Below are 12732 nucleotides of genomic sequence, written 5' to 3'. Positions count from 1 at the left end.
TAATTTTGGGAAGACTTCTTCTCCAGAAGCTTTTCCCAGTTTCACATTTTCGATTTTTTTTTTTCTATTCTTCTTTATGATGCTATTTTTGCTCTTGGTAATTGTTTTTTTCTCTTCTTTTTCTAAGCATTTAATTGAAAAATTATTTTGAGCTTTTTTATTTTACTTTTTTTTATGATTCAAAGTTAAATCAAAAGGTTAAAATTTTTGGATGTATCAATCGGTTAAAATATAAGTAAAAAAAAACTCACTTGGAAATGATGAAGAACAGTAATAGGTTGAGAGAGGTGAGTTGAACTGACGAGTTGAGCTTAGCTGAACTAGAATGAGAGAGTAGGAGTGGAATCTGAATCGGTAAGTTTTTGTTAAGTTGTGTTTTTTATGCAATTTTTTTTTTGTAGGTATTGACTTGATTTGTTTCTGACATGCAATTCATGTTTGATATACTATTTTTTTTTTTTTTTTTGGTTTTGTTTATTTTTCTTTTACATATCTTTATCCACTTCAAATTGTTAATTTTCTTTTACATCACCATTATTAATTTTAATTTGATGTTTTAAAAATACATATCGTAAAATTTGGATATGCATTGAGAAACTATGTGGACAGCTTTATGCATTTTCTTTTTAAGAGTCCCCATATATCCTATAATTCTCTAAGTCCACCAACAAGTATGCTTCCTAAAATTCATTAGTAATGTTCTTCTTGGATTTGCTATATATTTTTTGTTCCTTTGTTGAACTAATTACATTTTTTTTTATCTTGGTATATTGTTGTAGGTACATATATTCTTTGTGTTGCAATAACAAGTATATTTAAGTTTTAGCTTTGTATTTGCATTTGCATATATAAATTGAGCAATATGCCAATATATATTTAAGTTCTCAAGTTAAAGAAAAAAGAAATTAAATGAGCCTATTAGATCATACAAGTTTATGTTTAATTTCAAAGCTAAAGTTTTTTCCAACTCTCCTAAGATCATGCTCGTAAGGGTCTCACTTCTTAAAAATTCTAGTATTATCCAAAATGTAAGTTGATACTTATTGGTTTAACTCTATTGATGTGGTTGAGAGTGTATGAAAAGAAAAAAAATTTACAATCTTTCTGTTAAAAAATCTACAAAATAGCACAACTATGAATTTAGTGAATATTATTAATAATTCAAAGGATGATAGTTGAGCTAATAACATGTGTGGTCCTTAAATTTTGGGCTAAATTTTATATTGGTCCCTAAACTTTGAAAAGTTCTAATTGAATTCTTAATTGCCTAAACATATGTTAATGTGGTCTCTCCATCTGCTAGACCATCTAAATTGATGATAAATCATACATGGTAACGGATTACGTGGAATTTTTTATGGTTTTTAAATAAATCATAAACTAGAAATGACAAAAGACTAACAAACAAACTTTGACTAGACAAAAACAAAAAAAGACTAAAAAAATAGTAAATTTTACTATAAAAGAAAGAAGAATTTTCATTTTTTTTTGTTTTCTTTGCTCTAAATTGAAGGCCCTGGATTTTAAGGGAGGGAAAGTTTGACAAAAAGAAGATGAGAAGAGTTAATAGTATTGCAGGGGAACAAAATGAAAGCATGTTTATTTGTAGATAGTGATTTTATTTTTGAAGAAGAGAAGCATCTCACTATTCTCAAAACTTTTTTTTCTTCACCAACGATGGCTTCATTATTAATGATCGTAAAGGCCTTTTAGTCTTTTGAGTCGATTTGTATGGCCCTAACCCTCGTGAATGGATGCTCATGGAAAATTCTTACTTATTGTGAGAAAAATGGTATTTTTTTTTTAATTTGAATGATTTGGCTTTGAATTATGTTTTGTGAAATGCGAAAAAAATGAATTTTTTGTAATGGGTTCTTTTTATGAACTAATTTGGATAAATAGGTATAGATTTGATTTTCATATAGTTTAAGAAGCTTTGATAACTCATTCATAGAGGGTTTTGAATTCTAAGTCAACTCGCTCATATACTTTTTCTTATTTACTTGGTGTTCATTTTTTGTAATAACAAATGTGCTAAATTACCAATTTTAGTTAAACCCGAAAAATTGCAAAAGTTTCTTTTTTTTTTTTAGTTGGTTTACTTTTTTAATGGACGTTGCAAATTGTTTAGATCAAAGCTACCAAAATTTCACGTAATAAAAGTTTGAAATAATGTGTCATGCCACATAAGATTTACTATCAATTTAGATGATTCAACAAAAAGAAGGATCACATTGACACACATTTGGGCAATTGAGGACTCAATTAGAACTTTTCAAAGTTTAAGGACCAATATAGAATCTAGCCCAAAGTTTAGAGACCATGCGTGCTATTAACTTATGATAGTTTATTAAAAGGCAATGTTAAAAAACCGTTGAATTCAAACTTGGATTTTACAAAGTTGACAACATTTCAAAGAAGAATTTTGAAAAACCTGCCTTAACTTCTAATTCTTTCATTTTTTTCATATGCCTTTACTTCCTTTTATGACCAAATAGGCAAGCCCCTTTTGAACTTTTCTTATTTTCCTCATTTGTTATGCTCGTAAAAGCCACATTTTATTTGTGCTCCTTTTCATGTAAATGGGCCTAATAATAAGCTATATTGTGAGCTTTATTTGGATCTCTAAATGGATTTATGTAACAGGCTATTTATGGATCATAATTAAGTTATGAATTAAGCCCATAATTATAAATGGCATTTTTAATTGGCTTTTAAAAAAAATTTTAATTAGTTTTTTTAATTTTTTTATTAATTCCAAAGCTCATTTGGTGATCACCTTGGGCTTTTAATTGGACTAGAAATTGGGTTCCTTAAAATCAACCATTTTTATTTTCATTTTGGTATTTCATAAAACGAGCCTAATTTAACGATGTTAGACCATTTTAGATAAAATTAGGTGTTTACACTTACATTTCCTAAGTCAACAAAATTCAGGAATCATGCTTTTCTCTTCAATTTCACTTTCTCTTTTGGAATATAAGAAATTGTGAATCAAATGCTCTCTAAGAGTAGTTTTATGAATCAACTAAGTTTTAGGTTCAATAAGATATAGCTTTGCTAATATGTGAGGTTGTTTATTTAGCTTCAAAATGATGGTTTTCTTGTTTCTTGACTCTTCGAAGGTGTCAATTTTTATTTAATAAATTAATTATCAAAATGGTTAAAATACAAGAGACTCAAATAAGTATATAAGCATAGATACCTAATTTTGTCCAAACAAATTTGGTTAATTGTAAAACTTTTAGAATCCAACCCAATTTGAATCTAACATTTCTTTAATTTTAATAGCTTTTTAAAATTGATTTATCACTAATTTGACCCAAAATGTCACGGGGTCAAATTTGATCAAACTCGATCAAATGAAGTTAAACTTGATCAAAATTGATCAAGATCAATCAAATTGGATTAAATTGGGGTCAATTTTCAAAATTAAAAACAAAATGGGATTAATAGGGCTTGGGATTAATATTTTGTGATTTTAGCGCACTAAAAACTTTGATTGCACTTTAAGAAGGATAAATTACCAAAATGCCATTCAAGCGTATTTTTGTAATTTTACTTTTTCAAAGTTGGATTTTTGTAAAACTTTCAGATTATGTTTTTATAATATTTCATGATTTTTGATATATCAAAAATCACGAAATATTATAAAACTGATAACATCATGAGATATATGAAATTATCAAAATACCTTTAGAGGTAATTTAGTAAATTAACCATCCCGAGCTTTATTTCACGAAATGCTCCACATCATGGTTTTATATTATTTTTTGATTTTTAGCTACTAAAAACTTTTATCACAAATTGAAAGATATGGAATTACTAATTTAGTAAATTAACCATCCCGAGCTTTATTTCACGAAATGCTCTATATCATGGTTTTATATTATTTTATGATTTTTTGCCACTAAAAACTTTTATCATAAATCGAAAGATATAAAATTACTAAAATGCCCTTAAAAATATTTTTTTAATTTGACCTTCTTGAGGTCAATTTCGTGAAATGCTCCAAATCATATTTTTATATTATTCTATGATTTTTGATGTATTAAAAACTTTGATCACACATCAAAAGATGTAAAAATACTAAAATGCCCTTAAAAGGTATTTTTGTAATTTGACTTTTTCGAAGTCGATTTTTTACAAAACTTTTATATCTTAATTTCATAGTATTTAAAATTTTTTATGCTTTAAAATCACAAAATGAAGAAGGGAAAATTGTTTTCTAAGAAAATTGCATAAAAGATGAAAACTTTTCTAATGGAGGTAAAATGATCTTTTCACCTAGCCTATACTTCACATAAGATGGCTCAAGCATCCTACTTGAGTTTGCTTACTTATTTTCTGATGGGGTTTCTTGTTATAAAAAAAAAGGTGCTTCATGAGTAACATTCATAATTTTTACTTTGTAAGTATATCCTAACGAAAAACACTTTCAAAATTTTGATAGGGATGCAAATGGTGTGATGGGGCATCTATAAATACTTCAAAAACTTAAAGAACAAGGAAAATTTAAAGGAGAATGTTTCTAGACACTCATAAATTTTGAAAAATAATAAAATTTAGAGGCAAATTTTTTCTTTACACTTCCAAAATATTTTTTTGGATATCTTTAATATCTATAAAATTAATAAATCTGTCGATAATATTTTAAATGTATTACAAGTAGACATTAAAAAAAAAAAATTGGATCCATCATTGAACAAGGAATATTCATATCAAATTTATTCTTGTTTTGTTGATGCAATGTAATCCATCTGATTCCAAGATTGTGAAATGGATAGAATATAATGGACAATAGGTTTTTTTTTTTTTTTTTTTATCACCAGTTTGTTTACAAATTTTTAGTTTAAAATGGTATCGATGGCTAAAAAATAATAAGAATTTTAAATTACACAACCACGATTAATTAATGTGCAAAATTTAGATTTTATGAGCAGAATTAAAGAGTTAATATGTAGTCATTTATTAATTAATAGTGTATAAGATAATTTTACATAAAAAAATAAAAATAAATTGTTAATCAAGTTTAACCAAAGCTAGGCCTAGTGAAGACTTTTCCATTGGTTGGGCTGTCCATTAAGTAGGTGGGCTTAGAATGATTTATGATGGGCCCTCGATAAGGATTATTTAATTTAAATTTGCTTGGATCAGATAATTATTTTTTATTTAAATTGATTCTATAATTATTTAAAAATATTGAATATTAATATAAAATTATTTTAAAATTTTAATATATTTTGAATAACTTTAAACTTATTCAAGCTTAAATGAATGAATGAATTGAGCCTAATTCGAATAATGCTTTTAAAGTGACAACCAAAATCCGATTCAATAAAAAAAAGGTAAAAGATAATTTATATATATTAAATAAAAATTATATATATTATGATAATAAAATTATAATGTAAAAAGGAATCATGTGAAAATTAAATATTAAAATTGAAAAAAAATTTGAACAGAATTTATTTAAGGATTGGGTAATTAAGTTAAATATTAATTCAGAAATTTGAGAATATTAAGGGGGCCAAATAGAAAGAAATAAAAGCTTTTTGGCCAACAAAAGAAAGAAATAAAAACTTGAAAGAAAATTCTAGGGTACAACTTTATATTTGGATATGGCCAAAGCCTCCCCGCCTCGCCCCCTGGCTCGTCAGGCAGACCCCATGCAGAAGCAGGAACTGTGGGAGTGCAACGAGTTAAATTCAAAGGTGTGTTGTTTTCCCTTACTTTTGTCTGAATTCGCGGATTTTAAAGTTAAAGGTTCAGTTTTGGATGATGGGAATCATGTTTTACTCTTTCTGCAAAACACAAATCTACATTAGAGGTGGAATTTGCAGGATTTCACCTACTTCCCAATGTCTCAGCTTTCTTCAAAACCTTTCAATGATTCCATTAGCTGCTAGATATGTTTCAAGGATCGCTAGCAATGAACAATCTTTTACATCTTCTTACCTCATAAACTCTTGTGGGTTCTCTCCAGAATCTGCATTATCAATTTCCAAAATAGTCCACTTTAAAAGCCCCCAAAAGCCTGACTCTGTCATTAGCTTCTTCAAGAACCATGGCTTTTCACAAACCCAAATCAGAAACCTCATTAAAAAAAGACCCAATTTGCTTTTGCGCCATCCTGACAAAACCTTTTTGCCTAAATTTCAGTTCTTTTACTCCAAAAGGATTTCAAGCTCTGACCTCGCAAGAATTCTGTCTTCAAACCCACATGTGTTGGAATATGATTTGGATAACCGCATCATCCCCAGTTTCAATTTCTTCAAGGATTTAACTCACTGTGATGATGATAAGGTTTTTCTAGCCTACAAGAATTTGTCAGGCATTCTTACACGTAATTTGCAGTCTGTTTTCGCTCCTAATCTTGCAATTCTGCGAGAAATTGGGGTGCCTGAATCAATTCTTTTGGCTGAACTTGTTGTCCACCCAAGAATCTTTGATCAGAATCATGATAAGTTTAGAAGAACTGCAGAAGAAGTAAAGAAATTGGGTTTTAACCCCTCAAAGCAATTTTTTCTTGTAGCTCTTCAAGCTTTGATGCAAATTAGCAAACCAACATGGGAAAGGAAATTCAATGCTTTTAAACAATGGGGTTGGTCTGATGAAGATATTATTTCTGCTTTTGAGAAGTATCCAAGGTGCATGATTCTTTCTGAGCACAATGTCACAGCAACAATGAACTTTTATGTCAACACAGTGGGCTGGAAATCTTCAGATATTGCAAACTGTCCGATTCTTCTTTCATTTAGCTTGGAGAGGAGAATCATCCCTCGGTGTTCAGTTCTTCAAGCTTTATTATCCAAAGGTTTGATTGAGAAATTCAATGTTTATTCTATGATGTACACTGAAAAGGAGTTCCTCCAAAGGTTTGTGATCCCTTATGAGGATCCTTATTTATTGAAACTATACGAGGAGAAGCTAGGCCTTTCAGATTAGATGGTATGATATAGATACTAAAACTGAACCAATTTGAATTTGCCTGTCAGTTTTGACGGATAAGTTTATCTCTCTAATCTTCTTTTGTCTAGCATTGATATGTTATACAATATTGGTTTAACTATTTTTATCCGTTAATTGTTCGGTGAAGTGATGAACTACCTTTTCCACGTCTGTGCTTAATTTTACTATGTGTGCCTTTTAAAGTTCATGAAGAATAGTGGCTGAAATCAGGATATTTCTTACAATTCGGACAGACTGGTATTAATGATCTTGCCTTATACGAGATATGATGGTGCTACCTTTGTTATTCATGAATGCAATTTCTTTTTTGGCTATATACGCCTTCTTTGAAAGATGGTCAAGATAGAGATTGAAAGCATGAAATAATTGTTGTTTTCAACTTAGCTGCTTATTATTTGCAGTGGAAAAGCTTTATTCCCTTGTAAAGGGTGCATACAAATTCATCATCAAGTTCTGCTTTGCCAGAAAATTTCAGTCCATTATCCTTATCTGAACATAACATTATCATGAATTGTCAAATTTCCATGAGCTCTAGATGTTTTTGTTAGCCTAAACTTCAAATTTATGTCATATCTGATGTCTTCGTTTAAATATTGTCTGATATCTTCAGCTCACTAGAGCAGCTCAGTTATTAAGCTGGAGTGCAGTGCACCTTGTTGGCAAGCTTCATAGCTTTGTATCCGACTTCAACATCCTGCAGAATTAACTCTTCACCTTTCCTTATTGTCCCAAAAACAATGTACTCACACAATACAATTAACAGTTTTTCAATCAAAAGGGCATAACCTTTGTTAGACTTTCATCAGGGATGAGGAGACTTCTCTGTACAAACTTGGAAAGTGCTTGTAACTATCAAAATTAGTCCTGTTTTGCTTGAGTTTTGCTAATGTAGTAGTGTAAATAAAAGCCGTAATCATAAGTTCCATAGTTTGGATTATGAAGCTGAATTGCCTGATGCCATGATCTGATTATTAGGTATGATGAGAAGAGAGAGTTTGAACATAAAACCTTTTGGTGGAAGTGGTATTACTTCTCTGTATGATAAATATCTAATGCATTCTTGATTTATTCAATGTGGGAACAGGGCTCACGGAATGGGGTTATTGTACCAGTCACCTGATGGAAGTAAAGCATAAAAGATGAACAAAGTGAGAACTATGGTGTAACACGGATACCCGATAGAAATAAACAGATAAAAGAATGCCATGCAACTTTTACAAAGACGATTGATTTCAGTAGCAATATGATGACATATGGTCTTGCAAGGAAGAAAGAAAATAAATTGAAGATTATTTGAACTACACGAAAGAGCAACAATTTATGGTAGATTCCTGTTACTCACAAGGGTGGTTGGCGTTGGAGGAAAGTGCTGAAGTTAAGAGCTGTTGCCTTCACCTTTATTATACAACAGATTGGTGAGAAGGTTTGGGTTTATTCTGGTGCTAAATACTCCTGTTAAACACACTCGAAATGCAACTGGACAAAACACAGAACTTAGTTCAGTTAGTTTATCCAGAGTCACCTTTAAGCAGGAATATCAGTAGATTTGAGGTTCAAATTTTAGTTTAAATCTCAGTATTTGTAATATCTTTTCCTATCTTTAGATTGCAATCTTAGTGAAAGAAAAAAAAAAAAGGCACCAAGGCATGGCAATAAGACACTTGGAATATCCTCCTTTCTATTGATTCTCAATTGCTCCTAGAGCATATTTATGTCTTGTGGAGGGAAGAAACAGACGACTAGCCGGAGGTCTAGCCAATACCATAACTGCATTGTTTGATCGTTCTATTCGGATTTGACTCATTAGTATCAAAGCTATTACAGGGGATCCATGAGTCAATAAAGATCGTTGTATGGCAAAGGGGTTAGATGACAGAATATTTGCCAAAGCTGTTTTTTTTTTTTAAAAATGTATTTGACTTTGTAACTGCCTGCAGTTTATAACATTGTAACAGGTTTACATTTTTAGAGTCAAAGGGAAACTAGCGACAGTGCCTTGTGCAGGTTGTAGGCCATCAACAATCGGAATAATGCCGCATGAAACAAACAAAAATAAAGCACATACAGCACATAGCAGCCAACGACACAAATCTCATTAAGCTCTTCTCCATCCACATTACGTTCGAAGTTGCGACTTGTCACGATGGTGGGATGCAAGAAATCAGGGTCTATTTCTAAGGATCGTTGAACGGTGGTGAAGTTGTTTACGTTGAAATTGAAAATATTAATTAGTGATATTAGATGAGGTTAAATATTATAATAATGAAATTAAAATCAATGATAATGAGATTAAAATCAATGATGAAAATATTTTTGAATACAAATGTAATGTAAACAATGAAATTCTTCATTTTTACATTAAAATAGTTTACTGTCCAAGTGTCTAGTGAATTCATTGAATCCTTCTTCCTCTAATCTTTGACGGGAAGGTAATTGGGTCAACTGCACTACAAGGTGCTATTCAAGTTCACTTTGGTGTAGTTAACCACCAAAATGACCTTGAACTCCACCACATTGAAGGAGTGGTGAAATCCCAACTAATTCTAAACCAATATTTTACTCAAAATTGAAATTTTCAGGCCCTTATTTTAGTTTATGAAATTTTTATATTTAAATTTTAATCCTTAAAATTAAATTTTTTTTATATTTTATTAATAAATTAACAGATAATGTAATTATTGCTTTTTTTTTTTTTTACATTTTTCACAGAAAGTCACAACTTCAATTTTCAAATCTATTACATATTTAAGAGTTATTCCTAGTATATATTAAGGGGACAGCTAAGTAATGTAAAAAAAAAATTTTTTAAGGTAATTTTGGGAAGGCTTATTCTTTGAAGTTTTTCCCAACTTCTTATTGTTGATTTCTTTTCTATTCTTCTTTACGATGCTACTTCGCTCTTGATAATTGTTTTTTTTCTCTTCTTTTTCTAAGCATTTAATTGAAGAATTCTTTTGAGATTTTTGTTTATTAGCTTATTATCATTCTATCTTGATCCCTTAGATGTTTAAACCTTTATGATCTAAAAAATCTATCATGAAAATGGTCTTGATAGTTGGCCTCATCAGAAGGGAGCCCCTTTCATCTATTTATGATTTTAGTTTTTTTTTTATGATTCAAAGTTGTTAGCTTTTAAAGTGAGATGGTGATCCAAGAGGGAGAGTATATTAGATTTCTCCAAGTTATTTTCCAAAACTAGATTTCAAAATAATTGAATGAAAAATTAAAATCAATATCAAAATATGATGCAAATGACAACAATTGATATATCTAGAAGCAAGTATAATCAATAATGAAAATTAAGAGATAGGGATAGAGAAATTAAACACAAAGATTTATTGAGGTTTGGTCATTCTCCATAAGCCACATATATCTTTTCTTTTTGGTTGTCCACACTAAGACTTCAATCAACTAATCTTGAATTGAAAAAATAGCTCTATATTTTTCTCTCTAAGGCTTAAGATAGAAACCTTTATCTTTTGTAGTGTTTTATCGAATATCACTACAAAGCTCTCAAGAAGATACCTCACATCTTGTTTTTTTTCACTTTCGTATATTCAAGGTAATTTTACAAACAATAGAACAACTTATCTAAGGCTAGGTATTTGCTAAGTTTAAGAACAAGGTAATGATGAATGAACAACAAATATGATTTGGATACAATAAATACAAAGATATTGACTTTAAAGCTTTAAAACTCTTGACTTCTTTAAGAGAATGAATATATGGCTTGTTTAATCTTACTCTCTTTATTTATCAATCTTCTTGGTGTGTTGGAATGCCCAATTTATAGAGGAATTGAAGAACTAGTCATTGAGGATGGTTTGGAGTTGAAACAAAACATCAAAGCTTGAAAAACTAATCGTTGGTGCTTTTTTAGGCATAGGGGATCAATCTTGTGCCTTATTTGATTGATCATTTCTTGTAAGGAATTGATCCCTTTTGGTATTTTTTAAATCTATTTTATTTTTTTAAGAAAAATCAATCAGTCCATTACAAAAGAAGATCTATTAGTTTAGCCAAGGGATCGATCCTGTAACCCAGGGGATCAATCCGGTCAAGCTGGGCAATTGTTTCCTATTTTGCATTTTTCTCACTAATTTGATCATATCTTGAGTTATAATTTCAAATAAAAAACTATTTGAAGATTTAGAAACTAGACTTAAAGGATTTTCTATCCTTATAAAATTCATCACCTAATTCATTATATTTGAATTATAGTGAATTTTTAAATCTACCATTTGTGTAGTTTTTAGACAATTACAAAGTATCTAGTAAAAATTTAAAAACTTTTCTTAAAAAATTTGAATTTTGATTTTGTTTGATCCATTAGAAAGTAGACTCAAAGAGCTTTCCAATCATATAAAATTCAAATATTAAAACTTTGTAAATTAATATAAAAAATAAAATAAGTTCAATATTAGAAAACTTTGTTCTTGTAAAACAACTTTCTTAAGTTAAACTATTTTTCAAAACCGATATTATCAAAATTGTATTGAGTCCAAAATGAATAAGTTCACTTTAAAAACAATAATTGGACTTTCATTAACCTTAAATAAATAATATTTAAAGATAGTTTTGATTTAAGAAATAAGAAAACATAAAGAAAGATTTGTTTAAACTTTGAAAATCATATTATTTATTTAGTACAAAAATAATAAAACTTAAGAACATGTACTAAATAAATATTTTTTAAAATCTTGATCAAGCTTATTTAGCTTAATATTTTATCATTTCAAAATAAGGATCAATTTAAGACTAATAAAAGTTAAATCAAAAGGTTAAAAAATTTAGAAGTATCAATCGGTTAAAATATAAAAAAAAAATCACTTGGAAATGGTGAAGAATAGTAGTAGGTTGAAAAAGGTGAGTTGAACCAATGAGTTAAGCCTAGCAGAACAAGAAGGAGAGAGTAATAGTAGAACTTGAATCGGTGAGTTTTTGTTAAGTTGGGTTTTCTTATGCATGTTGTTTTATGGGTTTTGAATTGATTTGCTTCGAACATGCAATTCATGTTTGATGTACTACTTTCTTTTTTTGGATTCTGTTGATTTTTCTTTTACATTTCTTTATCCACTTCAAATTGTTAATTTTATTTTATGTCACCATTATTAATTTTAATTTGATGTTTTAAAAAAACAATTTGTCAAATATGGGATATGCATTAAGAAACTATATGGACAGCTTTTTGAATTTCCTTTTTAAGGGTTCCCATATATCCTACAATTCTTTAAGTCCACCAGCAAGTATGTTTCCCAAAATTCATTAGTAATGTTCTTCTTGGATTTGCCACATATTTTTGTTCTTTTGTTGAACTAATCACATTTTTTTTTTGTCTTGGTATGTTGTTACAGGTATGTATATTCTCTGTGTTGCAATAACAAATATATTTAAGTTTTAGCTTTATATTTGCATTTGTATAAATAAATTGAGCATTATGTCAATATATATCGAAGTCCTTAAGTTTAAGAAAAAAGGAAATTAAATGGCCTATTAGATCATACAAATTTATGTTTAATTTCAATGTTAAAGGTTTTTCCAACTCTCATAAAATCATGCTTGCAAGAGTCATACTTCTTAAGAATTCTAGTATTACCTAAAATGTATGTTGATACTCATTGGTTTAACTCTATTGATATGGTTGAGAGTGTATAGGAAGGAAAAAAATTGACAATCTTTCTATTAAAAAATTTACAAAATAGCACAACTATGAATTTAGTGAATATTATCAATAGTTCAAATGATGATAATTGAGTTAAT

At 29.1% G+C, this 12732-nt stretch overlaps 1 protein-coding gene across 6 annotated transcripts; it reads left to right on the top strand.

The window, feature by feature from the left end:
* Window positions 1–5572: 5572 nt before the first annotated feature.
* Window positions 5573–8934, top strand: LOC111309563 (transcription termination factor MTERF8, chloroplastic-like). 6 transcript variants are annotated; one of them, XM_089748534.1, is made up of 3 exons: window positions 5573–5714; window positions 6163–6817; window positions 8057–8934. In XM_089748534.1, the coding sequence occupies exons 1-3, from the start codon at window positions 5622–5624 to the stop codon at window positions 8113–8115; spliced, it is 807 nt and encodes a 268-aa protein (XP_089604660.1). In that variant the 5' UTR covers window positions 5573–5621; the 3' UTR covers window positions 8116–8934. The 6 variants fall into 6 exon arrangements, 4 of the variants coding, with proteins under 4 accessions (XP_089604660.1, XP_022764324.1, XP_089604659.1 ...); XR_016330373.1 differs by adding an exon at window positions 7583–7947 and having other exon boundaries at window positions 5586–6817; window positions 8057–8657; XR_016330372.1 differs by adding an exon at window positions 7583–7947 and having other exon boundaries at window positions 5588–6951; window positions 8057–8657.
* Window positions 8935–12732: the final 3798 nt, after the last annotated feature.

The sequence above is a fragment of the Durio zibethinus genome, chromosome 19 (genome assembly GCF_047325235.1).
Source record: "Durio zibethinus cultivar Kanyao isolate XHJ-2024 chromosome 19, ASM4732523v1, whole genome shotgun sequence".
NCBI classification, from domain to species: Eukaryota; Viridiplantae; Streptophyta; class Magnoliopsida; order Malvales; family Malvaceae; genus Durio; species Durio zibethinus.
This window is presented reverse-complemented; position numbering and strand designations above follow the sequence as displayed.

Excerpts from the sequence above, each read along its gene's own strand:
- LOC111309563 (XM_089748532.1), top strand. The coding sequence starts at position 5,779 with ATGATGGGAATCATGTTTTACTCTTTCTGCAAAACACAAATCTACATT.